This window comes from Anthonomus grandis, chromosome 1, assembly GCF_022605725.1.
Source record: "Anthonomus grandis grandis chromosome 1, icAntGran1.3, whole genome shotgun sequence".
Classification (NCBI taxonomy): domain Eukaryota; kingdom Metazoa; phylum Arthropoda; class Insecta; order Coleoptera; family Curculionidae; genus Anthonomus; species Anthonomus grandis.
Genome location: NC_065546.1, coordinates 9,294,405 through 9,321,806, shown reverse-complemented (window position 1 = coordinate 9,321,806; position 27,402 = coordinate 9,294,405). Strand labels below are relative to the sequence as shown.

The window sequence follows — 27,402 nt, the reverse complement described above, 5'->3', positions numbered from 1 at the left end:
GCTTGAGTTCACACCTAAAAGTTTCCCGAAGTTTCACATACAGTTGGAAAATCTGCGCCTAGATACTCCAGCGCTAAACCCAATTATCCCATTAGAAAACAGCACATCAGCCGACCAATATTATATACCAAGCCTGTGGACAACCACTTTGTATATTGGTCTAATAGCCGCAGTGCTCTTTTACCTTGTTTACAAGAGAAATATCTGTTGGAAACGGACCAGAATTAATGTCGAAGATCCTACCCTGCAAGATATTCCCCTACAGCCAAGATGCCCAAGAGTAAATCTTCCAGGGGATGCTTCGTTCTAAGAGGGGAGGAGTTATATATTATATCCTTATTTAACTTATAAGAAACTGTACAATACCAACCAGCTTGCCGAATCATCATTTTGCCTTTTCCTATTTTCAGCATTTTATAAACTTCAGCTTTTATTGTACGTAAATTTATTATTTAGTCTAGAATTAACTCTGTACTGTATAAGACATATCTAATTTGAATAAAGTTTTTTTTAAAAACAGAGTTCCGTAGTATCGTTACATAATTTATATTTAATTAGTATTAGTTTAGTCTGCCTTAGCTTCTAGACCTATATTTGGAATAGAATAAGATACAATTAGTTGTGATAGATATGAAAATGTATATTTTAATTTAAGTTAATAAATGTCAGTTTTAAAGTAATAAATACCAGTGGTGACTTATGGAACTACATGTAATTTTACATCTTTAATTTTACATTTTTTCATCATTTTTCGTTCAAAATTGCTTACGTAACCACTATTCATTTGTACCATATCCTTTGTAAAAAAATGCGCTCGAATTCTGCATTAAAAATTCTGGTGTCCATTTAAACAACATATTTTTTGATAACGTCACATCTTGGATTTTGAGGCACCCTGTATATTTAGTTCCCACGTATAAAAACCCTAAATCCGATATTAAAATCGACGGGTTCGGGCATTTTTTTTAGAACTGGCCCATTTCATTTTTATTGAATTTATCTGCTAATTTACGCATGCGCTGTATATGTGTGTATGATTTCGTTTTATGTAAACAATACATGTTGGGCCTATCATTGGTTATGAGTCTTTGATTAAAACGTATGACGTCATTTAGCAGAGCACGTAAACTATTTCATCGGACGCCTGACATTCGGCCCTAAAGAGCTGAGTTGACTTATGTGACGTTGACAGTTTGACAATTACGCTACACAGCTGTTATGCAGAACGCATTTTTGTTATTCAAAATCAAAAATAAATAAATCAATTTTACCGATAATCATTTATAATATTGTATATTACTAAACTAAAAAAATATTCAGAATGGGTCGCAGATCCATAAACACCACAAAAAGTGGGAAGTACATGAATCCCACTGACCAAGCCAGTTAGTATTTGATGCACATCTTCAAATTTGCTCCCTATGCATTGCTAATATAATTTTTTAGGAAAAGAAGCCAGGAAACAGGAGTTAAAGAAGAATAAGAAACAGAGGCAGATGGTGAGAGCTGCTGTCCTTAAAGGAAAAGACCCTCAGCAAATTTTAGAAGAAATGGAAAAGATTGACCAAATGGAGTTCAATGTTGACCAACCATCACCCTTAAATGAAAAAGTCCTAAAAGACAAGAGGAAAAAGTTAAAAGACACCCTTGACCGAGTCTTGGGTATGTATTATAAAGATGATCCAGATAAATGGACTGAACTGAAAAAGAGACAGACTGAATATGAATGTAAAAAAGCCAAGCTGGTGGCATTTTTTGATTCTGTGAAGTCAGCCCAAAGTGTTACAGTGGATGAAATTCCATTGCCACAACTTCCTCAGCAGGCCACAGCAAACTCTATACCACTTCCTACCTTGGAAAATAAAAAACCTGAAGTACCAATTTATTCTATTGCCACTGCATTGAAATTACAAGCTTTTGGACAACCAATAAGGTAAACTTTTAAAATACAAATACAGTATCATACAAAATTAAAGCAACTTTTAAATTATTTGCATAAATTGTTTCAATTGAATATTGTTTGTTTACTGCACAGTTCTGTGCTTCAAAGTCCAGATAAAAAAAGGATAATAAAAACAACTGCCACAAAATTGGAGCTACTTAAAAACAAACTGGTTTTAGTATGGTATGAGAAACGGTACAGTTAAAGTAAAGTAATTTATTAATGTCAAGATACAAACTATTCACACAAGTCAATTATGTAGACTTATATATGTAAAACATTACCAAACTATTTACAAGTAATTAAAATTTTCTAGTAAAATATTCAAATTTAAAATTTAGATTAAAATTACAAAATTTTAACAAACACAACATACAAACCTTATGTATTTAATAAAAATGATACAAACATTAAAAGTAGTGTACAATACATAATAGCAGTTTTTTAGGGTTGTAGAATTTCTTGTAAACTATAAAAGGCTTTGGAGCATAATTCTTTCTTAACTGCATTTTTAAAAGAGCAGTATTGATAGGTTTTTATGTTTGTTGGCAGTATATTGAATTATTTAACAGCTGTAAACTCTGGTTGACTTTGGCACCTTGGTAGATGGCAATAAGAATGTTGCAGTATCTAATTTGATAGTTGTGATTATCACTGTGAGTTAAAAATGCATCTTGTGATCTCTTAACATAAAGAATGCATTTCATGATTTTTTTTTTATTTATTTATTGATTTATTTATTTATCAAAAAACAAATAGGATGTTAACAGGCCGAAACCCAAAGAAACATTCACAAATTACAAAGTGTTTCAGGTGTACTTAACTAATACAAAATTAAAAAATAATACAAGAGCAGAAATACAGTAAAGTGCTAAGTTTTGTACGCTAATTTGTGTTTTTGTTAATTAGAACAAGGATCTCTGATTCTCTTTTTAAACATAGAAAGAGAGCGGCAAAATAAATCTATGGAAAAAAAAATTTAAATTATATAAGGAAAGCATACGACTTAACGGCGAATTCCTTGCTACATTGGTTCTATACAAACAGACTGGAAACAAATAAGAATTTTGAAAATTTCGCTGAGGTATATGGAACGGTATTTGGGATATTAGATAACTCGAGTCAATCTGATAGTTAATTATTTTATAGAGAAAGAACATGTCTGTGTGAGAGTGCCGTGTTTCAAGTGAATATAATTGATATTTAACTCGTAAGTTCTATTAAATTAGCATGTAGGTTAAATATACCAGTATTTTTATAGTCCAAAAATCCTAAAAATTTATTTTGTATTGTTTCCAATCTGTTAGCATGCACTGCATATTGTGGAGCCCAGACGACGGAGGCAAAACCCAAACTACTATAAATATAGGCAAAATATAATGCTTTTAGAGAGCCTATAGAGGTTAATAGCCTAGTATTTCTTACAATTAATCCCAGCATTCGATTACACTTGATGCTTAAGTAATTAATATGTTCTGCGAAAGTTAGCTTTTAATCATATATGATACCCAGATCCCTCACTTTATCAGTCCTCTTAAGTAGGATTAAGTACCCACAACAATTCTTACAGCCTTATGCTGTAACCCAAATATTCTGGCTGCAGAAGCTGATGCACCCAAGCCAAAATCCCATAGGTCATGACCAAGTAAAATATGCCATAGTAGGCATTTAACATTGTACTCTTAAGGTACACAATCATAGAGGTTTGTCAGCAAGTACACACTGCTTCTCAGTTTTCTGTATGAATATCCCAAATGAGTTTTAGATCCAGATATAAACCCAGGTATTTTACCTCAGACAGATTTCTGGAATCTTGAGTGTCTTTCATTGAAAACAGCATTCTATTGGGTCTTATTCTGGTTAAGTTTATTAGCATTAAACTAATTTATGGCCTCCAATTGTGTTTCACTCAATCTCCAATTCAATCTTTTAAAATCTTGATCATTAATAGTAATAGTAGTGTCATCTACGAAAAGTATGTAAGTGGCTAGTTTACCCAATGGAAGGACATTTATAAAAAGAAGAAAAAGAATGGGTCCCAATACGGAACCTTGAGGTACACCTAGTTTCAAAAGACCTTCAGATGATAAAACCCTCCTTACTCTCACTATTTGTGTGCATTCTTTGAGATACAATTCCAAAAGTTTTATACTACTATCTGAAAGATTGTAAAATTTAAGTTTTTTTTAGAAGGCGATCATGTAAAACACAAGCAAAAGCCTTGCTCAGGTCATAAAAATGTGCAAGGAGATGCTTGCTTTTCTCAAAGGAATCTATTATTTTAGAGTAGATCAAGGACACCAAAAACTGTGCTCCCTCCCTTTCTAATCCCAAACTGACTATCAGTAAATAGGTTATTGATTTTAAAAAAGTTAGTTGGTTTGTATGCACTGCACCTTTCTATCACCTTTGAATAGGATTGGAAACACTGAATGGTAGTTGGAGATGTCATTTTTATCACCTTTTTAAAAAATTGGAGTCCACTGTCTCACCAATAGTAGTATCCAGAGAGAAGTTAATGAAGATCTTGTCCAGGCAGTCTTCCACCCATGTATCTCCAGAGATTATCACACAGTAACCCTGTTTTAGTTTTCTTAATCTCGAAGTGTACATTAAACTCACCTGCCAAGACAGCACTCCTCTTGCTTAAAAGATTTAAACCATCCATAAAGATGCCAAAATCTGCAGAGAGTGACCTGTAAAAAGATGTTATAAAAATATTGTAAGCTTTTAATAATATACAAGTTGTTTTAATATGTTTTTCCTTAGTTATCTATGTCATCAAACATGGTAACCTTCTCATATTCAACACCTTCCTTCACAAGAATATAAGTGCCGCTCCCACTAGAGTTACTCCTAGCCAAAAAACCTGTTTGGTATCCATTTATTTTTAAAGCATTCAGTTCATCTATATTTACCCAGTGTTCGTCGGTCGATTATGATAACGTCGAGGATAACGTCATAATTACTGCTTGCGGCAATAAAATGAAGCTGAATAATCTTATTCCTCAGCGAACATGCATTATAGTGTAGAATTTTTAAGATTTTTCCATTTATTTGGGCTTCGATTCGGCTGATTTAGGTGCAAAAAATGGTTGATTCTGATACCTTTTTATTATTGTCTCCATGTTATGGTCCAGGATTCCCAGTTTAAAAGAAGTGACTATATTATTCTTGTGGGTTGTCATCTTCTCACAGATGCAGTCTAGAGTGCCCTTACGATTTACAAATTTCTTGACGTCTGAGGCTGTTTTTGTCCCACAGAAACATCTGTGGGTTTTTATCTAAAATATGCCATGTGGTGTGCAATATTTGTTGGACCTAAAACAAAAAATTACTGATTCCTATTTACCTGGTAAAAAGGAAGTATGGATATCAACTACATTTGGAGCTCGAAAAGATGTTGTATTAAGAACTATTAAAAATTAACGAATCCAAGGTAGGTTTACGACCTTTAGGCGTGGTGGCCGACCAAGAAAAACTACGAAAAACGTGGACAGGCGCATTAAACGACTTAGTATAAATGATTCACGAATGTCTTCGACTCAGATTTTAGCCGCAATTGGTGACGTAAACGTGTCTTCGAGAACTATTCAACGTCGTTTAGTGGATTTCAGATTACCAGCAAGAAAACCAGCCAACCTTTCAGACAAGAATGTTATTTGCTAGGTTTCATCAAAAATGGACCACACACGATTGGCAAAAGCCACTTTTTTCTGATCAGTCCAAATTTCTTATATTTTCAAATGACAAAGGACAACTTGTAAGACGTCCTGCAGGAAAAAGGCTTAACCCAAGGTAGGGTGGTTCTATTGTAAAACATGATGGCGGTAATATACTGGTGTGAGGCTGCTTTAAGGCTTTCGGACATAGGTCCTATTTACAGAATTAGGGGCATAATGGACAGGTTATGGATGGATGAATGGATAGGAATGGGAAACGCCCCTAAAATTCACATTCCAACATGACAACCACCTAAAACACACCGCTAAAATTGCAAAAGAGTGGTTTACTAAGCAAAAAAATTAATGTTTTAAAGTGGCCACCACAATCACCAGACCTAAACCCCATAGAAAATCTATGGGAAATAGTGGAAAAACGTGTTCGTTGATCACAAATACATAATGCTGATCATTTGTTTGAAGAAGCCCATTTCACGTGAAGAAGGAATAACCAATCTGGTAGCTTCAATGCCGAAAAGACGCGATGAAGTCATTAGGAACAATTTGGAAAAAATATTAAGTTGCTCTAATTTTGTCGTGATAAAAAATATTTATTTTAGTTACTTTTATAATTTATATGAGATTTTATTAGGAACTAAATGTTAATATTATATTTTACCTGTGTTTCAATTAAACTTTATTTAGCAATTAATTTTAAAACATATAAACCATAAGATGCAGACTTCAACTTAATGATTTAAAAAGTTGCTCTAATTTTGTCCAATACTGTGTATAATACATTTACAATTAAATAATTAAATTCTTTGAAAATTAAATATTTATTTCTATATAAAATTGTTCCAGTAAAATCTAACAAAACTATTTAATTATATTAATTTCTTGGTGCTTAACTTCTGGCTTTGTAGTGAGGTCGTCATTGTTGTAAACTTTTTAATGGAATGAGAGTAGATTTACTTTTACAAAATTTTCAAAGAACAATGTATGAATATCACATAGAACTCATAATATATTTAAGTAAAACTATCTAGAAATAATGAAAGAATAATTTATATGGTAGGGTGTAGTTTTGGGGCTCACATAAGTTACATTTAGTGTATAATAAATTATATTGCACTAATAATATAATGAAATAGCTGGCATAATTTATTGTTTGCAAATACAAAATTCTTGCATAAAATGATATTGATCACAAGCAAACCCTCTCTATAAATAAATAAGTCATCTATAAAAAAATATTAATTTATAAATGCATCCCAATGTAGACATCATAGAGACTGGCTACGTTTTTTCATTTGGCATTCATTAATTTTTACTTTAAAATATTGTAGTGTATTTTGTAAATATTTGGGGCTGTAACCATCTAAAAATGTCCTATATATATAATAAGAAGTTTTATGTAAAGAAAATTAAAGGAAGTTTTAAAGTGTTTTTCATTTTATATCTGAAAAATTAAATAATGTGAGTATTCGTTTTGTCCTCTGCATTATTGAAATAATAAAAATTAAGACTTTGGGTCCTAATTATTTTAATAGTCTGCAAAAGCTTTTTTTAACCTAGTAGAGATATTAATTAATATGAAGCAAATATATTGTTATAAATAGTAAAGCATACAATTTACCATAAATATTAATTTTTACCAGAGAACCTCCTGGATGTCCTCCAGGCCCACCACCAGATTTGAATGACAATGGAGAAGTCATAGAATATGCATTCAAACATGCTGATATGATAGAAGAAGATCGTATTGTAGAAGACACCTCAATAGATGGAGAGAGTCTTACGGCACCAGATGGACAGCAAGCCAGTAAACCTACATCATTACAACAAAAAATGGTATTCATTTATCACTTTATAATACTTTAACAGATGTTGGGGAAAAGATATGGTTTATAGGTAGCATTATCAGGACAAAATGTGGACGAGTTTATCAAAGAAATGGAAACAGTACAGAAAAAGTTGGAACAAAGGAAGGAGCAAGATCAAACAAAATTGGCATCGCAAATGGAGCAGCTTTTACCACCTGGCACAACAGATTCACTGCCTAATTTGGCCTCCATACCGCCAACAAACCCTCCACCAATTGTGCCACCTCCATTGATCTTTACTGGCCCTGGAATAAGGTTGCCACCTGGTAAGTTGTTTGTTGGATTTGAGTGAGATTTATCAGAATATTATTAATCCCTAAGGATTTAAGCTAAACCATCTTCTTAGAAAGATTAATATGTTATAATCTTCAATAAAAGAATATAACATTAATACAGTTAAGTGTGAATAACTTCTGATCAATTCTCTATCAGAGAAAAGGTTGTATTAAAGAATATATGGTCATGTGATCAAACTAACATGGTAGGTAAACATAATTTAATTAATTATAGATAATGAGTTGCTAATCTAAAAAAAAATAAACAAAAGAAATTGCTCTGAGTGGTACTTGACAAATTTTAATTTTTATAAGTGGTGAATAAATGAAAGTACAGTAGAGCGCCGATTATCCGAAACAATTGGTGCAGAGGGTGTTCAGATAAACGAACATTCGCGAAATTCCAGTTCTTCGTTGAGGATGGGGTAATAAAACACGTCATTGGATTAGGAATACATACATATTATGTATGTAATGCTTTTTAATGATACACTAGAGTACAGTACACATTATGAATAGACACATACACATTAAAGTGGGGATTGCACATACGGTACATAAATGTCCAAACATTTTTTAGTTAAGTGACTTAGATGTGATAATAGTATAAAACCTAACAAAAAAAGTCGAACATATTTGTTTGCTTAAGTCTTACTCGTTTTAGGCGTTTTAAACACAATCTCATAGGCGTTTTAAAGACAGCAACTGCACAGAATCACATTCGTCTTGGTGTTCCGACCATTTAATAGCATTCTCAAAGCATTTAAAGGCTTCTTCATTGGACGGAAATTTTTCAGCTGAGCCGATGTAATTACTAATTTCGTCTTCATCGTCGCCATCTTCAGAAACTTGAACCTGTGCTATTATATCTTCGTCTGTCAACAATTCGTAGCCAGCATCATCCTCGTCAAATTCCAGCCATTCATGCACGTTTTCTTGGTCACATTCTACAAATCCTGAAGCCTCTTTCATCAACTCAACCATTTCTGAAACAAATTTTTAATTTGTTGGTTCTTCAGATGTATTCAACTGCTGAACAAAGCTTATTTCAGGATTTCTTTAGAGTAGTCGCTTTTACATTAGCCCACACTTCTGCTGCCATGTAAACAGCATCCTTCAAGATAATACCTTTGTAGATTTCAAGAATTGTTTTATCTTCCTCTTGGCCTATTAGGACACTACAAAGCAACGCTTTTCTGTAGTAACGTTTGAAGGCTTCAATCACCCTCTGGTCCATAGGTTGAAGGACTGAGGTAACATTGGGTGGCAAGAAAATCACCGTCAATTTTCTCTCAAGTGAAAGGTTTGAGGGATGACTTGGAGCATTATCAATCTCTTATTTTGAAAAAAAAATCTTATTTTGTAAATAAGCGGCAGTTTTTATATTCCTTTGAAGCATCTTGGATTCTCAGATTTTCCTATGATCGTCTATGTGCGCCCGTATTGTTTCCACATACCATGGCTGTTATGCGGGATTTGCTTGCTTTGAATCCAGGCGCTGCCATTTCTTTTTAGAGACAAGGAATTTGGTCGGCATTCTCTTCCAGTATAACCCACTTTCGTCTGCATTGTAGATGTTACTGCCTTTATAACACTGCTTTACAAGCAAACTCTTAAAACTTTCTTTGAACTTTTCAGCAGCTTCAATGTCAGCTGACAGCTTTTCCCCTTGAATATCTACATCTCTAGTTCCGTGCCAAGACTTGAATCTTTTGAGCCAACCAGTAGATGCTTTAAAATCATTGTTACCCCTAAGCTTTCTGTTCATTTCTAATGCCTTTTCGCAAATCCAACGACTATTTATTGGTTGCCCTTGAGCACGTATCTGCATGAACCATGAGTAAACTGCAGTGTCTAGGTTTTGATTTTCTGCCATTTTCATTGTTTTTCTTTGCAAGGTTCCATCTTTACTGTCCAGCATGTAAGCACACTTTGTGATAGATTCACTGTTTTTTTTTAATGTCAGTTATTGTTTAAATCCCAACACCAAACTCTCGAGCTAAACTTAATCCACTTGAACCTTTTTTTAATCGTTTTAAATCGCAACATTTTAAGTTTGTCAGAAAGACTAAGCACAACTCGTTTACGTTTTGGCATTGCTAGGAGTCACGCACCACAAAAAAAGAACAGCACGGACCGTTAAAATAACACTGAAGTCAGTCAACGTCAATAGAGGAACAAACTGATTAGACGGATCTATCTATACTTCTGCCGGCCGCTCGTGTTTTAATTGAAGACACGGAAAATGCCAAAATCATGATGGTCCCTTGCGTCGCTCTCTGAAGTCATTTCTATTAAACGTTTCTATTTCATTTGTACTTTTTTTTATTCTTTATATCCGAAAAAGGTGTCATGTTTCCTTTCAGTTAACCGACGCACAGTGTTTGCCCCAATGTACAAAAGTCACAAAAATAATAACGCAATTTAAAACAAGAAAAGCCATTCATGGTAAGTACAATGATTACAAAAAAGCCAAATATTTTAAATTCCAATGCTCCTACAAAAAACAGCATAGCTTTAAACTGATAAGAGAGAGAATTTTTATTTCTAAATACATAAATGTTTGTGTGTGCAGCAGGTTCTTTATAAGTTTTCTGCAAGTGCAATTTATATTAGTAGTATGCCCAAACACGGATTGTAATTTAACAGGTATGTATTCCTTCCTTTACCTATTATATTACAAAATTATAAAAAAATAGTTTGACAAAATTCAATTATGTTTTTTAAAAAATGTGCAAAAATGCTCCATACGATTTTTTGGAATATGAGCCCCACTACTCTACTTTATTATAAAACATTAAAATCTTGCCCCAATTTGCCCTAGTAATTAATTTTTTTAGATGTGTCCTACAATATACCAAGAAAGATCCTATTTGGAGAGTGGCTAATAAGCCCTTCAAACGAAAAGGAACATAATATTTTTTTGAAAATTAAGTCATTTTTAATTCAAGAAAAGGTTTCCGAAGACATTCTAAAGCAAAATGAGGGCTATATACAGCAGAAAAGCCATATTTTTTGTTTAAAGCTTAAGGAATTTTGGGAAAGATATAATCGAACACGTAGTAGAGTAGAAAAAAATCAGGAAAAGTGGCTTAATGGAAATATTACGGGAACTCTCAAAACCACAACTTCAACTTCAGAAGTAGCCAAAACTTCGAGTGACGCCTCCAAGTTGATGGGCAGACCTAGAAAATTATCTAGGTCTTCCTGTCTTACTAGAGTTATGTCCAAAAAACAAAAGAAGACGAGTAGAACCGCTACTTAAAAGCTATTCCATGGAAGAATTATCTTTTGCTACTAATAGGTCAATGCATTTATCAGACAATAAATATTCCACTCAAAATTTAGCCAATAAAAAATGTCTTACAACCTCACAGGCTTTGGCGCTTTTTTACGACATTAATCTTTCTGTCAGAAAATATAACATTTTGCGGTCAGTTGTAAATGCGCTTCATCGAGACTGTTTCCCGAGCTACTATTCAGTGCTAATAATGAAAAAAGAATATTTACCAGACAAAATTAAAGTAACTGAAACCTCCGCTGAAGTCGCCCTTCAACAACTTTTGGAAATAACCACGGATAGCATTTTCAAAACTTGTTTGTAAGTGGGGTTTCGATGGTAGCTCGGGACACAGTCTCTACAAACAAAAATTTTCATCGGCAACAGACACGGATGAATATATGTTTTTGACAGCAATGGTTCCGCTAAAGTTACTTGACCTTGACAACCACGGCAATGTGATTTGGGAGAATCCAAAACATTCATCTACATTTTACTGTCGGCCGATAAAATTTATGTTTGCCAAAGAAAACTCGGCAGTTGTTCGTAAGGAAGAAGAAAAAATATCCAAGTTAGTAAGAGAGCTTAAAGAATATAGAGTTCCCGTTCAAGAAAACACTATTCTTGTTTCCTTTGAAATGATTTTAACAATGTTTGACGGCAGTGTTGCAAATATTTTGTCCGATACAAACTCCACTGCAAAATGTATCGTTTGTGGAGCCTAGCCAGTCCCAAAGAAATGAACACCGATAATGTTCCGGAAAAACCTCCCAAAGAACAAAATTATCGCTTTGGTATATCAACTCTCCACTGTTGGATAAGATTTTTTGAGTGTTTGCTGCACATTGCATACCGTTTGCAAATGAAAATATGGCAAGTTAAAGGTGACGAAAATACAAAAAAAAATTGAAAACACCAAAAAAGTTATCCAAGCTAATTTTAAAAGCAAAATGGGTCTGATAGTAGATAAACCAAAACCTGGGTATGGCTCCACAAATGATGGAAATACTGCCAGGCGCTTCTTTCAGAATTCTGATTTAAGCGCCGAAATAACAAGCATTGATAAAGGCTTAATTGAAAAGTTTCATTTAATATTAAGAATATCTGGTCGTAAAATTGACGTAACTAAATTTAGGGTTTTGCTTAATGAGGCCCGCCTTTTGTACTTAAGCCTTTATAGCTGGTAGTACAAGCCTAGTTCTGTTCATAAAGTCTTAGTCCACGCGTGCGACATTATTGACTTTTTTGAATTACCTATTGGCCAGCTTTCAGAGGACGCGTTAGAAGCTAGGCATAAGGAATTTTGAAAAATCCGGCTGTGTAACAGTCGTAAAACTTCAAGAGCAGATACCAATACTGACATTATAAAAACTCTCTTACTAACTTCGGATCCTCATTTATCTACATATAAACGATCTTTAATTAAAAACAAAAAAACTGCCTGTGATGATGAAATTAAATAGATATAACGGAAGCTTTAGATACTGATACTGAAACAGAAAGTGATAATTCAGACTAAATTTTAAGTGGAAAATTATTTAGAATAATATCCTTTAAGTTTTTATATAGGTATATGTAATTTTTATTTTTGTTAATAAATAATTTTTTATATATTTTATTACCTAGATACATTTTTTCAAAAATATCGAAAATACAGTTTTTTTAACTACGTATTTATTATTAAATAATTTCAATTACCCGCCTATACTCCATACCTTTTTAAAATCCTATAAAAACACCTTTTTAAAAATATAAAGGTATAAATGAAGCTGTATCTATATCTATAGATATAGGTATTTACATACTATGGGTTTTATAATAAACATAAATTCAACTTTATTTTGCTCAAACAAATACCTACACCTACATAATAGCCAGATATGGTCTGTTTATGTTCTAAACATTTTCTTAACACAACCACAGTTATTCTAGTTTTTATGGCATCTCACTAGCTCAAATATTAAAAAAGGTAAGAGAGGTCCCGTATTAGAAAAACCCTGTGCAATTTCCAAAAATATGCTAGCCATGTCTCTGTAATGCATTTTGGTTGTTCTTTAATATTAATACATTAAGACATAAATATGTTTAAAACATAGGTTGTATATTACTTTTGTTCCAAAACTCCTATCATTCGCAACACTGTGCGACATTTCGGATGACCGGCTTTCGGATAATCGACGCTCCACTGTAATAGACTTAAACCCAATGCTTTTAGCAATCATGGAATTTTTATTTTTATTCAGCATATAAAAAGTATTAAAAAAGATTCTGTCAATATATAAGCAATAAAAACACTTTAGTGTTTAATATAAACACTAAAATAAATAATTTTTATAAACACAACTTTAGTCATCAACCAGTATTGTTTCTAATCTAATCGAAAATTGTGTAAAACTTTAACTTGTTTAATTTTTTGACAAATAATCTTAATCGGATTTATATTGCATTCAAGTGCATTATGTAAAATAACTAAATACATTTCAAGTAACCTCAATAAAGGAGGCAAGAACCTGGCCTATTTTTTGACTTGTCTAGGGCCTTTGACACTATCACTTTGGAATACCTAGGAACATGAGGCAATTGAACTATTTAGCTTGTATCTTAGAAGTAGATCACATAAAGTGAGAATCTAAGATTTATATTATTCTCAATATATCTAAATCAGATAACAGATATAATTTGTTAGCATTTGTTATTTTGCTGAGCGTTGGATTGCTTACCAGTATTTGTAAATATACATATGGTATAACTAAGGCAATAAGGATAACTAAAATCTGGTTAGACCTGAATATTCATTAGGTAACTTCAAAACTCATTTACAATTTTAAACTTATTATGGATATTTTAATCAGAACCGAATGATGGTATGTTTTCTCTTGTTAAATCAGATGTTAATGAAACAGGAGCCGTCAAAGGTACTCTCTAGAAGCATTGTTAAAAGTTATTGTTAAGTCTATAATAAAGTAGTTACCAGCAGTACTTTTGCTGAAAATAGGTTGACTCCTCTCAAGATGCACTTTACATGAACCCAAAAACATATCATAATGTAAACATAATGTATGTACAAAGATAGGCCTTGAGCCAGGAATAGGATTTTTAGAATAGTGTCCTTAGTTACTATTAAATTATAATAGGATGGGTACGAAATAAAACACGCAGATTGTTTTATCTTCTATTGAAAACGGTTCTACCTAATTTTTTAAGACAAGAAAACCAGATAAAAAAATATCCATAGATAATAATAGATAATAAGCTTTATTTCCAACAGGTTACATATACCCAGTTACAGGAAAATCAATTAAATATATAAATGTACGAACGCATGAATTGTATTAGATTCATGCAACTAAACTATAAAAGAATTGCTATATAATAAAAAAAAAAAGTAGTGAACTTGAGAAAATAAATAATAAAAAATCAACACTAAATTAGGATAAGAATCAAGAATTAATTTAAATCAAAAGAGCAAAAAAAAATGAGTAAATAAATGTATTCAAGCTAAAAACTAAATAACCTACCCTCTCCCACCGACCATACGCAGGTGATTCAAGATAAGTGCCAAATCGTCATGGTGAATGTCACAAGAATCAGCAATAGTGTTAAAGTTTTGACACATAAAGTGAATAGGACTCTGGTACAGAATGTTGGACCTGGCTGTGTCCAAGTTAAAAGCTGGACACTGTCTGGATCCTGGGCGTGGTATGTGAAAGCAAATCCTTTGCAAAAGGGATGGGCAGTCAATTTTATGGTTAAGTAAATTAAAGAAGAATTTCACCGAATGCATTTCTCTCCTCTTCGCAAGTGACCGTTCAGTATATCTAGAGAGCAGCAGGTTATGGTCAAAACCCCTTGGAGGATAGACTCCATCATCCTTAAATGCCAAACATTTAAGGAATCGCCGTTGGACTGATTCTAATAGGTGAATGTGCTGGTTGTAAATGGGAGACCAAATGAGGGAGCAGTAGTCCAGCCTGGATCTAACAAATGCATAGTAGAGAGTTTTGGCAGTGGCAGTGTTCAAAAAAAGTTTGCAATTTCTAATAATAAAGCCTAGCATGCGAGTAGCTCTAGAAACAGTATCTTCTATGTGAGGGATAAAAGAAAATTTTTGGTCAAAGGTGATTCCAAGATCCTTGAAACAGGTAGACCTTGCCAGAGACTCTCCATTAACTGAGTAATTAAAGGCAATTGGACTTTTGATACGAAAGTAGCTGGCCACATTACACTTGGAAACATTAAGGTTAAGCCGGTTCAAAGTGCACCAATGGTGTACAGTATTGATGTTCTCTTGCAGTAGACCACAATCTGCTATAGAGTCAATCCTATGGAAAAGCTTTAGGTCATCAGCATATGCTAACCGAGAGCAATTGAGGGTGGAGATCAAGTCATTAGCGAAAACGTTAAAGAGAAGGGAAAGAGGTGGGTGAAAAACAAGCAGATCTAAAGCCTTCGACCACTACAAACTGAGAGCGGTCGACTAAATAGGAGTTAAGGAGCTTTATCAAGCGATCGGAGAATCCAAACTGGCGTTCAAGCTTATTTAATAGGATGAAGTGGTCAATCTGGTCAAAAGCCTTTTGAAAGTCTGTGTAGATAACATCGATTTGACTTCTATCATTAAGTACTTCGCACACAAACTGAGAGAAGAATGCTAGGTTTGTAGTACATGAGCGGCCAGAAACAAAGCCATGTTGATCGTTGGCCAGCATGGACTTAACCTTGGGAAAAATAAATTTATAAAGAGCCAACTCGAATAACTTTGAGAAATTGCACAGAATGGATATAGGGCGGTAATTCTCTATTGTTCCAGCATCGCCCTTTTCAAAGATAGGGCAAACTTTAGCTTGCTTCCAGATATTGGGAAAAATACCTGTGTTAAGGATCAGATTAAAAATGTGGAGCAGAGGGTCTGTAAGTGCAACAGAGCAGTCCTTAGCTAAAAAACTAGGAATTAGATCTGGGCCAGAGGTCATTTTGCTTTTGAGACACTTGCTCGCCATTATAATGTCCGTAGCCGCGAGCGCGACGACGTCTATGCAAGTTAAGGGAGGTTCAGAGACGACAGGATGATCGCGGGGAAGTGAGTTCGTGTATACACTCCTGAAATAATCTCCAAAAGCGGACACAATGCTGTCAGGCGTATTGTATGATTGGTTAGAAAGCTTCATTGAGCCGGGGATTTGAGACTGATTACGTTTGCTTCGAATAAAAGACCAAAATTCACTCGGATCGGAGGTTATTTTGTTCTCAATACTATGGATGTACACATTGTAGGCTTGTGCAGTTAGAGCTTTAATTGTCTTGCGCAGAGATCTAAATATCTCTAGATGATGTTTAGACTTGGAAATCTTAAAATCACGAAATGCTCTTTCCTTTTTATATATATTACGAATTATGTCCGCCGAAAACCAGGGAGGGAAACGTCTTTTACGTTTTACCTTGAAGGGTACCGCTCTAGCGAAAGTGTTGTTCAGTATATCATAAAAAACATCACATGCGGAGTTGATGTCCTGCTGCACCATGACAGGCGACCAATCAGTATCTAGCAGAAGCTGATACAAAAGCGGAAAGTTAGCCTTTCTAAAATTAAATTCCTTTATTTCAGCTTTATTAAGGGGTAGGTTATTGAGAGAGAGAGAAAACCATAGTCTGTGTTTATATTAATACCATTCAAATTTAAGAAAGACCGATGGTAATAAATTAGATAAGTAAAGTGCGGTCTCTACGGTGTCGAATTACAATTTTTGCTTAGACTTATTTGATATATTTAACAGTTACATCACCATTTTATATAGGTCCACCGCCTGGCAGACCACTTTTACCTCCAGGTCCTCCACCAGGACTTCCACCAATCAGACTGTCAGTAGGTCCCAGGTTGATTCGAATTCCAGCGCCACCTTTATTACCTATTCCACAGGCGCAACCACAACCAGTACCACAGCTTAAGCCTAATGTACTCACTGCAGGGCCACAATTAATTAACAGGTAAATTCTTATAATTTATTGTTGATTGAGTTGAATTGATTTTTCTCCTAGTAATTCCATAAATGCTATCAATTTGATTGCAAAATTACAAACAAAACAATAAAGTCAATAATGAATATATCTAGAAGTAACAAATCGTATTAAAGTTAAACTAAACTGAATAATGATAAAAATATTTATTAGTCTCCAGGGTGAAATAATAAAAGGCCTTGAAAAATAATGATTTTCACTTCATTCAACTTATATTGTTCTTAATGTTAAAATCTTCACGTCCAGTGGTGAAGAATTAGAAGATATTTTTTACCACTTTTTTGTTATTCTTAGTATTATGGTTGTACATCTACTATCACTTAAGCAAAACTACTATTATATCGTCGCCTTGCATACAAAGGGGCGTAACTCATAATTTGAATTTTTTTGGATTTCGCCCGGAGGTTGACAAATTTGGTGTTTTCTAGCTGCTCTCAAAAGGGCGTAACTCAATATAATTTATTGCCTGGGTTATGCACGCAAACTGTTTAGGCGTATCTCATCAAGTCATTTTAAAATAGCAGACAAAAAGGCGTATCTTAGATACTCCTTTTTGTTTGCTGTGTCCCGCCAAAGTTCATCTAGAGAATCTTCACCCGAACCTAACAATCCCTCTCATGCACAAAGTGTATCTAGAAACATGCAACAAAGAAGAAGAAGGTAGTATTGACACATATCGTCGTATATTTAAAGAGATGAATCTCTCAATCCATCGGCCAAAAAAAGACTTGTGTAGTCTATGTACTACATATCGTGAAGGAAATCCTTCTGAGAAAATGAAACTAGAAGAAAGATACCAATTACACATTAAGAACAAAGAAAAAATTAGAAAAATAAAACAAGAAAGTAAAGATAAATCTATTGATGATAATTCCGTTTTAAGTGCAGTGTTTGATTTACAACAAGTCATTTATTTGCCAAAAACAAACGAAAGTGCCGTGTTTTATAAGAGACGTCTAGCAGCTTACAACTTTACATTATACAATTTGGCATCTAAGGAATGTTTTTGCTATACATGTAGTGAAATTGACAGCAAAAGAGGCTCATCGGAAATATCAACATGTATCTACAAATTTTTGATGCATTACGATGAAAAAGAGGTTAAATCTGCAGATTTATTTGCCGATGGCTGTAGCGGCCAAAATAAAAATTCCATAGTCGCTATAATGTTACTATATTTTGTAAGAAGCAGCAAGAACATTAGGCAAATTCGTCTTCGATTTTTTGAGCCCTTTCATGGTCAAAGTGGAGGGGACTCAGTCCATACTGCCATTTCGCGTTCAGGAAACATATTTGTTCCATCTCAATTGATTCCGATTTTTAGACTAGCTAGGGCTAAAAATCCCTATAATGTAATTCCAATGAATTATTCCGATTTCATAGATTTTAAAGGCTTGTCAAAAGATTTAAGAATTTTAAGCATACGCCAAGATGATGACAGAAACCAAATCAACTGGACAGAAATCTTTGAAATTAAAGTTGAAAAGGAAAGTCCAGATAATATTTTTTTTTAAGTGTCTCACTGTGATGAACATTGTAGAAGCCTCACATTGAAGAGAAAAAACATAGATCATTTTTCTCTCAGAGAACTTAACAATGAACGACCAAAGATAACATGTCTAAAATATCAGGACCTAATTTCTTTGTGCAGTGGAGAAACTCCTGTAATTCGATCTCAGGAGCATGTGTCATTTTACAGATCTCTTCCACATGAATAAGTCCCTATTTTTATCGTTTTATGTTATAAACAGTTTAGTTTTTTTGTTAGAGTTTTTTACTTTTGGTTTATTATGATATATTTTTTAAATTAAAAAATTAACAAAAATGTTTACTTATTCTTATAAAGCTGATAGTGTTAAGGGCGTTAAGGAACCTACGTTTATTTTTTTGCGATAAGAATTGTTTTTAAGGCCAGGCCAGGATTTCCACTTTTCATTTCTTTGAAGTACTAGGTTAATTTGAAACATAATAAATGTTTAATTTTTCGAATAAAAGTTTGATTGCCATGGGTTGTTGTTATTTTGCAAAGGGCGTAACTTTTTTAAAACAATTCGATTACAGCACACAAAAAGGCGTATCTCAATCTTTTTTTGATTTTTGGAAAAACTGGAAAACTTATCTAAAATTTCATAATAGCTAATTATTCTAATCATAGATGCCCACATGAGCACAAAATTTAAGCCACAAATTCCAAACCGTTTTCTCACAGCGAGAGTTTCTCTTGAGCCAACATCTTAAAATGCTTTTCCTGTAAGTACAAATATTTCAGATACGCCCCTATGTGTGCAAGGCGACGATATATAAAAAGACTTGTCCTGACTGATAACGTGCAGCCCAAACGGTAAAACTTAGAAATATGAAATTTGGGGACAACATTCCTATGGTTATGTAGACGTCCACTAAGAAGGGATTTTTTGAAATTCCTTCGGGAAGGGGTTGAAACAACCCCTTATGTATCATTGCTTTAAAACTAAGTACTTTTTTAAAAAACGGTGAAACACGTCATTTTTATTTTATTTTTTTACCCAGTTTACACTTTTTTGTTTTTTTTTTAAGGGGTTAAAACCACCCTTTAAGATTTTAACATATTTTTTTGTCTTATCTTAAATTGATTGCTTTTCGGAAAAAAACTGCATAAAATTTCTTATAAACTTATAGCGTTAAATATTGATATTTTTAAATATTATTATGTATACCTAAGTGGTGAGGTTTAAATTTTGTTTATGCCAGGGGTGTATTAAGGTAAACGGGGCTAAAATCTACAATTTTTTAAAAAATAAATGATTTCGAAAACGATTTCTTATTTTAAAAAACAAAAAAAAACACCACTGATATTTCATAATATTATGTTACATACATATTACTTACCATATTTTTTATGTTGGTCAGAAAGAGACAAGGTGAAAAAAAGGGGGGGAAAGTATAAGGAAACTTTCTATATTTATTTTTAACTTTAAAAAGCGGTATTAAAATATCCTTTTTGCATAAAAGTACTAAAAAGTTTAAAAAAAGAAAATAACACAACGACGTAGTGTTTCCTCCAAGCGGTCACCACCCATCCAAGTAACTACGACGCTGTTTAACTTCAGTGATCGGACGAGAACCGGGTATTCAGTGGGGTCTGTCCGTTGCATGTAAACAATTTTATTTTGCTGCATAACTTTCACGTTTTTTTTCCAAAATTAATTTTTTTTAATTTACGTTGTAAACACGTTATGATATTGATGGTCAATAAAAAAAATATTTGGATTATAGTATTTTTTTATGATGGCAAGGTACACATTTTATCTTGAGGCCGCGTGCACGAAATAAAAGGCGGCACACGGAAAAATTTCGCAAAAAAATTGAAACTAGGTTTCAAGATTTTAAGAACATTCAATCCTCGCTAGATATTTTCTTGATGCCGTTTAATATAGACCCGCAAAATGTATCTCCAGAATTGCACTTCGAAATTATTGAAATGCAGTGTAGAACCCATTTGAAACAATTGTTTTTGGATTATACAAAACTAGATTTTTATAGAGCACTGCCGAAAGCTGAATTCCCAAAGATGATTTCTCACGCCCAGAAAATTATGACAATGTTTGGGTCGTCTTGTGCGACATACTTTTTCGACTATAAAATTGTAGAAAAAATCAATCAGAAACCGATTGACTATTGAACACCTTTTCGCACTGCTGAAAGTTGCTTCGTCAAACCTAGAACCTGCTTTCGAAAATATTATAGAAAAATCAAAAACAATTTTATATGTCTCGCACGTTTACCATGTAATGGCTTTCGAATAGAAGTTAAAATAAATATTATAAGTTTGGCCCTCCTCTAGAATTCCTTAAACTTTGTGGCTTCCCCCATTAAAAAAGTTTGCCCACCACTGCACTAGGCTAACGCACGTCGAGTAACAAACAAATGAGTGCGATAGACCGGCAGTGCCAACAAATGCAAAAGAAAAACGTCGGCACCGATCGATGACCGAAAACAAACTACAACATTAAAAAAAAAGCAAATCAAAACAGAACAAAACTGGAGAACCGGCAGAGTCTCGAGCAAACGAAAAACACGACCGTTACGCACCACTTCTACGTATGTTCTCGTATAACAAACTTTGTTCTTTACCAACATTTTACTAGAAACCGATTCCAGGCGGTCTATCGGTTTTAATCGTGGTTAAGCCCTTGGTTGATCTTAAACAGTTCCTTTATAACATAACCAATCGTGTCCGCTTGAAGATGTTTGGTTGAAATAACTTCGTAAGTGGTCAGCTGTCGCTGTCATCATTTTGTTTGTAAATAATACCCGAGTCGCGAGTAACCAATAGTAAATAAGAAAGTAGAATTCATCTACTTTCTCTATGATTCGGGTAATAAAAAAATTAAGGGTTATATTTAAAAAGGAGTGCGGTTCAGATTGTACACTCTTCAATTTGTCTTTCCTTAGTAGTAACTAAGAAGCTAGCAACTACTACAAGCTCTCTCTTTCTCTTTAGCAACAATTTACTCGCATCCTCAATGTAATACCTCACCCTATACCTATGCACCCTCAATTAGGTATCTACCAACGTAATCAAGAAATGATAAAAGAATACTTTTAGTTATATTACTATTGCCACAGATAAATACACTCTACGCGAATATTGTGTTCTTAGATCTGTGCTATTGCGTAAGGAAGTGTGATGTATTCATACCTATTGTTTTTCACCACATAAGTTAAAATGAATATTTTTTAATTAATAGTAATATTATTTGCGGTACGTATATCAGACTGGACTATACAGTGCATCCCAAAAGTTATGTCTAAATTCATTTAAAATTCAGGGTTGTGTTCGAAAAAAAACGCTCGGACCCGTCGATTTTTATTTGCTCAAAAATAAATTACGACCATCATCTTCATTTTTTTAAATGAAAACACCTTTTTTTATCTTTGAATTTCGCGTGGAATTCTTCGTATGTTTGTTTCATGCATCATATCCTATACCTAAAGTCAACAGTTATCGAAAAAAAAGACGATTCATGTAACAAATAAAAAAAGAACAAAAATTAAGTTAAATGTTCAAAATGGTTGCCATTCACGGCTTGACAATATCCAAGGCAATCAATAAAGTCTCGTTGCACATTTTCAATCATTTCCGGAGTTATGGCGCGCACTTCTCTGCGAATTCTCTCTTTCAAGTCGTCTAGATTATTTGGCCTATTAACAAATACCTTCGACTTGAGGTATCCCCACAAAAAAAAGTCCATTGGTGTTAGGTCAGGCGACCTAGGAGGCCATTTGATGGGTTCTCTCCTTCCTATCCACCGATTTCGAAAGGTTTCATCCAAAAATGTACGCACAGTGGCAGCATAGTGCGGAGGAGCGCCATCTTGCTGGAAAATTAGTTCTTCGTCAGGATAGTCTGGGTCCAATCGATTTGGAAATAAAGCTAGTAATGCTGGAATTAATTCAAATTGGAGAAAATCGAGATACACTTGTCCCGTTAAAGTCTGTTCAAAGAAAAAGGGACCTATTATTCTTCCGCGGACTATTCCACACCACACATTTAGTTTTTGAGGGTACTGGGTGTTTACCTCCATCATCCAATGCGGATTTTCTGTTGACCAATATCTGTCTGTTCACACTACCATTCAAACAGAACGTGGCTTCATCGGAAAAAATAATATTTGTTACCAAATTATTATTTAGATTGCACATGTTTTGTAAGCGTTCACAAAACTCATTTCGCCTATCGAAATCGTTATCAAATAACTCTTGCACAAGAATAACTTTGTAGGGGTGATATTTGTGCTGTTTAACTATTCGGTGAACTATAGATTTCGCCATGTGTAAATTTGCCCCAATCTGCGACAGAGGAGTGCATGGATTTTCTTCCAAAGAAAGCAAAACGTCAAGTTGTTCATTTTCATCTCGAGCAGGACGACCAGATTTCGGCAGATCTCTAACATGACCGAATTCTCTAAATTTAGCCTCTATTCTACTCACCACCTTTTGACATATCGGAGGATGATCAGGATGGATTTCAGTGAATAATTGAGCAGCTTCTCTGTGAGTATGTGTTCTATCACCAAACCCAACCATGCATAGAAATTCAATTTTTTCTCGTTCCGTTAACTTTACCATTGTGAAAACCGCAACTTTGCTCGTACACTTCACACTTGACAATATCTGTTTGGCGTACAACTGTCATACAGTTTCTATGAAAATACACGGTCACCAGCCAACAATAAAAAAACACGGATGAATAGAATTTTGCTCTGTATAAAAATTATCATAGATAAGGTGACTCGTAAGGTGAACTTCAATAATAATGTTTGGTCGTCTTTTTTTCGATAACTGTTGATTTTAGGTATAGGACATGATGCATGAAACATACGTAGAATTCCACGCGAAATTCAAAAATGAAATAAAAAAAGTTGCTTTCATTTGAAAAAATGAAGTTGATGGTCGTTGATATACAAACTTCACGTACAAAAATGCGCAACTTGAAATAAAAATCGACGGGTCCGAGCGTTATTTTTTCGAACACACCCCTGAATTTTAAATGAATTTAGACATAACTTTTGGGATGCACTGTATAGTCCTGTCCTTCATAACTCAGGCTAAATTGCACTTGCTTAGGGTACTCGTCCATTTTATAAGATGCAGCAGTCAACATATATTAGTATTACTTGCAGAAAAATTAAGTTTTAGGAGAAATAATGAAATAATTGTAAGAGCGGTGCAGTGCCTTGTTATTTGTTTTAATTTTTTTCCCGGTTTCCCCACTTATTTGAATATTGACATTTGACGTTTAGAAAACAGCTCCGGAGGTGGGTAATTACTGTTTCAAATTGATCACGTATAAAGGGCTAATTGGTGCCGTCACCTAACTCAACAGGGTTATAACTATCACCGCTTGGAGGTGTTTGGTTAATACCATTTAGGAACGGTAATTACCGATAGACCGCTTGGAATCGGTTTAAGTTTGGGTTGATTGGCATCTATTAAAGAAATGACAACATATACGATTTTTAAACATTATGGAGCAACACATTGGTATTATTTATATGATTATTTAACCCCTTTTTTTTAGATATCTCAGATCTACGACCCTTGTTCTAACTAGGTTCTTAGGGTTTAATATCCTTGATTATGTGTCAATAGACTACAAAATCATATGTATTACAGAATAATTTAAACATTTAATTTTATCATTAGGTCTGAATCCACAAAACAAGGTGCCACGATTTCAGCGAAACCACAAATAAGAAACCTCAGCGCCGATGTCACGAGGTTCGTTCCTTCGGCTCTTAGGGTGAAGAGGGAGGAAAGGAAAAATAAGCCAGTGACCACTCTCGTCAGGGAATTAAAACAGAAAGAAATGAATTTGAATAACCATTTGGCGGCCGGTCAGCATACTAAAGACGACGCTTATAAGCAGTTTATGGAAGAAATGGAAAATCTTATGTAAATTTACGTAATATCACAGAATAAACGATCTCACAGAAGCGAAGGCTTGCGTCGGCTCCTTTGATATCCGTGAACCAGTTTTTTATAAGCCCAACTGACAGATGCACCCGGCGCAAATACACTGAGATATCTCGTAAAGTTGTAGTAAACGCATACACCGAACGAAGTGCTTTTATTTTTAAAATCGAAATGGTTATATCCATATAATACGGGAGCAAACTACAAAATTTAGTTACATTTTAAATAGGATTTTTTTTGTTAAGGCTTATATTGGTCCTTGCTTTTTAGAATAATTATAATAATTATTATTTTTATAAAAATTGTTATTTGACAGTTTTGATACACGATAGAGGTGTAGGTTAGTATACTTTTAATTTGTTTTGGAATGGAATTTTTGTGTTTTTTTGTGGAAAGTTGTTTTATTATAATGGTAAATAATATTTGCCTTTAGTAAGGCACTAGCTGAGAAAAAGTCTCCTATTTGTGTGATGTTAATATGTTAAAAATATACATATACATATGTACATAGGTAGGTATTTTTAAATTAAATTTTAGCTGGAAGGTTTATACGCAGGTATGTTTTCTCGTATGTTTTAAACACAACACATTTAAGAGTAGGTATCATCGGCTTTTATATATTTATATATAAAAAGATATATGTATGTATTATTATATATATATGTAGGTGCCACACATACGTCCATATTTTATAAAGGTATTATACGTTGTATAGTCGCCGCCCATTATGATAGTCTGGAACAAAATATAAGATTTTTAAGGGTTTTACTACTACTATATTATGCACTTGCATGGGTAAACCAGTCCATAAAAAGACAGATAATTGAAAATTAAAGTCATTATTCTTTATCACATAAAAATACTGTATACCTAAATCAACCTTAATATTTTTATCTATGTACAATGTTCTGTACCTGCATGTATGTACTCATACATAGATACATATGGTTTAGGCATATACATATATGTTTATTAAATTAAATAATTTTTATTCTGTATTTATTTGCATGGCACGACAAATTAATTAGGGAATATTCTGAACTTTTCAAAGCTTTTAAACAACCATAATAATAATGAATAATACATAATAATGTAACTTTTGTATACCTACTTTAATGAAAATAAAAAACGGCAAATTACAAAACATCGCAAATATACACACTAACGCTCGTACTAATACACTAATTATGACCCGATACACCACGTGGGCGATGACAGTTGTACCCGTTAGAATGGAGGTAAATGGGAGGAGCCTGAACGAAAAACCGGTTCGGTAAAAACGGCTAGCCTTCGCTTCTGTGAGATCGTTTATTCTGTGGTAATATATTGGAGTTAATTATGGCGAATATAAAAAGTGAAGGAAGTGATATAATAGAAATTTGTCTATTAAAGATTTTCTGATGGCAGTAAGAAAGTAATTATTTGGTTACAATATTTTATTTTGTAATTAGTGCTTTCTGATCTTAATAATATAATATCTAAAAGTAATTTCAAACTTGCATCATTTAAGGCTTATAAGTGTTCACAAAATAACTAGTAGCTCTAGACTCTGCACGATATGTACGCAAAGTCCTTAAATGTAAATAAATTTGTACATAGAAAAAGGCCGAATAAAATTGGTGTTATTTTAAAAGTTGAATTTTTGTTTAATATACCGGGTGTCCAGGAACTCTACCGACGAACTTGACCGAGATTTCATTTATTTCATTTATGCACTCGTGTTCTCGAGCGCATAAATGAAATAAATAAAGATTTGGAGTTACTTCTCTTAATTTCTCATAAGCACTGCGTCACTCTTAACCCCTACAAGTCTCAGGTGTTGCTCTTTGGCAGAACTCAATCACGACAGTTGCATAAGGATAGCATTGAAATAAATTTAAATAATAATAATAACAACTTGCACTTGTTGACCACGCTAAAAATCTAGTGCTGGTTCTGGACAGTGATTTGAGGTTTACTGAGCATGTCAGCATGTGTATTAAGAGAGCATTCCTAAATCTAAAGCTTATTTAAACAAAGGGATCTATTGACAGAGTCATTAAAGAAAATGCTTTGTAACTCTTTAGTGCTTTCGCACTTCAATTATGCCGATGTAGTTTATGGCCCATGTTGGCTGGAAAGGGATAAATATCGCATTCAGTTAATACAAAACCACTGCGTAAGACTAATTGGGGGTATACGGGGTGGAGAGCGGGGAGTGTCGGCTAAGTTGAGAGATGTGCATTGGCTTAGAATGGATGAGAGGCGCGTCTTCCATTCCGTTGTGTTATTTTATAAAATAATAGCAAGAAAGTGTCCCGACTACTTATACAGGAAAATAAAGTTTCTCAAACTCAAAAATGCTTTATTGTAAATATAAATATAGAAGTTGTAGACAAAGCCAATAGACTGTACATTAAAGGAATAAAAACAAGAACCTAATTTAAAATAAAATAAAATTATATAAAACTTTGAAAAATACTTAAATGCTAATCATTAAAAAATTCACTTAAACTATAGTACGCTTTACTAGCAAGAAATATTTTCGTCCTTGTACGTAGGCTTTTTTCAGTCTTAAGTTGTCTTATTTCTAGTGGAAGTTTATTAAACAGCTTTCTACCTCCATATATGATAGAGCTACGGACAAGTTCAAAATGAGGAATGGGTAGCCTCAACAAATAATTTTGTCGCGTATTATAGTCTTCCTAAGTGGAGTTCCTGTTTATATTTTCTAAAAACTAAGCAAACTGTTTCCAAAATTAAGATACAACACAGGGTTAAAATATTATGACTTACAAAAAGCGGGCGGCATGAGTCACGAGGCTTGGCCCCACATAGATATCTAATGACCCTTTTCTTGAGTACAAACACTGAACTAAAAAGTGAATTTGAACATGAACCCCAA

General features: G+C 33.7%; 1 protein-coding gene across 2 annotated transcripts; it reads left to right on the top strand.

Annotated features, from left to right (window-relative positions):
* The first annotated feature begins 1,200 nt into the window (after positions 1–1,200).
* LOC126741488 (WW domain-binding protein 11) lies at positions 1,201–26,006 on the top strand. 2 transcript variants are annotated; one of them, XM_050447919.1, is made up of 7 exons: positions 1,201–1,385; positions 1,447–1,933; positions 7,266–7,458; positions 7,519–7,756; positions 16,841–17,030; positions 24,249–24,514; positions 25,844–26,006. In XM_050447919.1, exons 1-6 carry the CDS (start codon positions 1,322–1,324, stop codon positions 24,499–24,501), a joined length of 1,425 nt encoding a protein of 474 aa, XP_050303876.1. In that variant the 5' UTR covers positions 1,201–1,321; the 3' UTR covers positions 24,502–24,514; positions 25,844–26,006. The 2 variants fall into 2 exon arrangements, with proteins under 2 accessions (XP_050303876.1, XP_050303871.1); XM_050447914.1 differs by having other exon boundaries at positions 24,249–26,006.
* The last annotated feature ends 1,396 nt before the right edge of the window (positions 26,007–27,402 follow it).

Coding starts and splice junctions, on each gene's coding strand:
- LOC126741488 (XM_050447919.1), top strand. CDS start 1,322: ATGGGTCGCAGATCCATAAACACCACAAAAAGTGGGAAGTACATGAAT. Junction 1,934..7,265: donor GCTTTTGGACAACCAATAAG/GTAAACTTTTAA, acceptor AATTTTTACCAG/AGAACCTCCTGGATGTCCTC. Junction 7,757..16,840: donor TGGAATAAGGTTGCCACCTG/GTAAGTTGTTTG, acceptor CATTTTATATAG/GTCCACCGCCTGGCAGACCA.